The 1147-nt window shown below is 52.2% G+C and overlaps 1 protein-coding gene across 3 annotated transcripts in view; it reads right to left on the minus strand.

Annotated features, from left to right (window-relative positions):
• The window catches only part of LOC113270720 (uncharacterized), a 157598-nt gene that overhangs the window by 155802 nt on the left and 649 nt on the right, over positions 1 to 1147 (minus strand). For all 3 annotated transcript variants that reach the window (XM_057315286.1, XM_057315287.1, XM_057315288.1), the window contains exon 2: positions 785 to 967. In XM_057315286.1, coding sequence (XP_057171269.1) covers positions 785 to 967 — 183 coding nt within the window. The remainder of the gene's footprint in view (positions 1 to 784; positions 968 to 1147) is intronic.

Raw genomic sequence — 1147 nt, forward strand, 5'->3', positions numbered from 1 at the left:
AGCCCCCATAGCTTTGAATTGTGTCTGTGAGCATCTGCGCTTTATCTTGATTTTGTGCATCAGTTAGCAAGATCTGTCTTGAGACATGAGAAAACCTAACAGAGATTATTTTGGGAGTATGGAAACGCTCCAATATCCCCCCCCCCCCATAAATTAATAATTGCTTCTTTGCTTTACACCATTTCAGCTTGGAAAGATTTCACGGGACCGCTCTACTTTCAGACAGTGGGGGAAACCTGTATATAATTTCTATTGTTTGTTTTCGGTCTCTTTCCACTAGAACGAAGTAGTAAACCTCACCGATGTTCCCCAAGTGCCTAGGGCAGTGCCCAGCACGTGACAACAGAAATCTGATGATTGAATAGATGGACCACGTATATTTAGTTCTCAATACACAGCAGGGATGTTCATCTGCCTTATTATTCCCCTACCGGGGTGGTATGTAAACTGCATGAAGGCCGTGGGTTCGTGCACTGGGATATCCCCGGAACCTAGAACAATTCCTGGCACACAGAAGACTCAATAAAGTATTTGTTGAGTGAACATTCTTTTTGGGTCCCACGCACCACACCAGTTTTAAAGAGCCATTATCAGCCCTGAGCTAGGTGATATTAACATTATCGTTCCCATTTTACACACTGGAAAGGAGAATTCCGAAAGGCCAATGGGTGGATGAGGCTGATCTGCAGCGTCCAGGGCAGGCAGGGCCCCGAAGACGGCTGGGGCGCGGGCTTGGCAGCTTCTAACCTCCTCGGGCTGCCCACTCCAGCTCCCCGTTACTCACCTTGGCCTCGGGCTGCCTTTCCTCCAGATCCCAACGCGCTCTCATCGCCTCAGCCGCTCCGACCAGCGCGTTCGGGGCCCTCCTCCTCTTCCTGCCCTTCTTGAGGTGCCTCCCTGTCCTCTCCCTCTCAGGATCCATGAGCCTCTGGAGAAAGACCGGCGTGAGTTGAGGAAACGCCGCCTCCTGACGGGGGAGAAGGTGGGGCTTCAATAGCCTACAGCCTCCCTCAGATCCTCGCCTCAATTCAGTGTATGGAGCCCTCCCAACTCTCCCAACCCTCCCGACCCTCCCGGAAAAGCGAGGGCGCCAACGATCCTCCCTGTTCCGCGGCGGAGAAAACCGCAACGAGACCAACGGTTTTAC

Source organism: Ursus arctos, unplaced genomic scaffold (assembly GCF_023065955.2).
Source record: "Ursus arctos isolate Adak ecotype North America unplaced genomic scaffold, UrsArc2.0 scaffold_2, whole genome shotgun sequence".
Lineage (NCBI taxonomy): Eukaryota > Metazoa > Chordata > Mammalia > Carnivora > Ursidae > Ursus > Ursus arctos.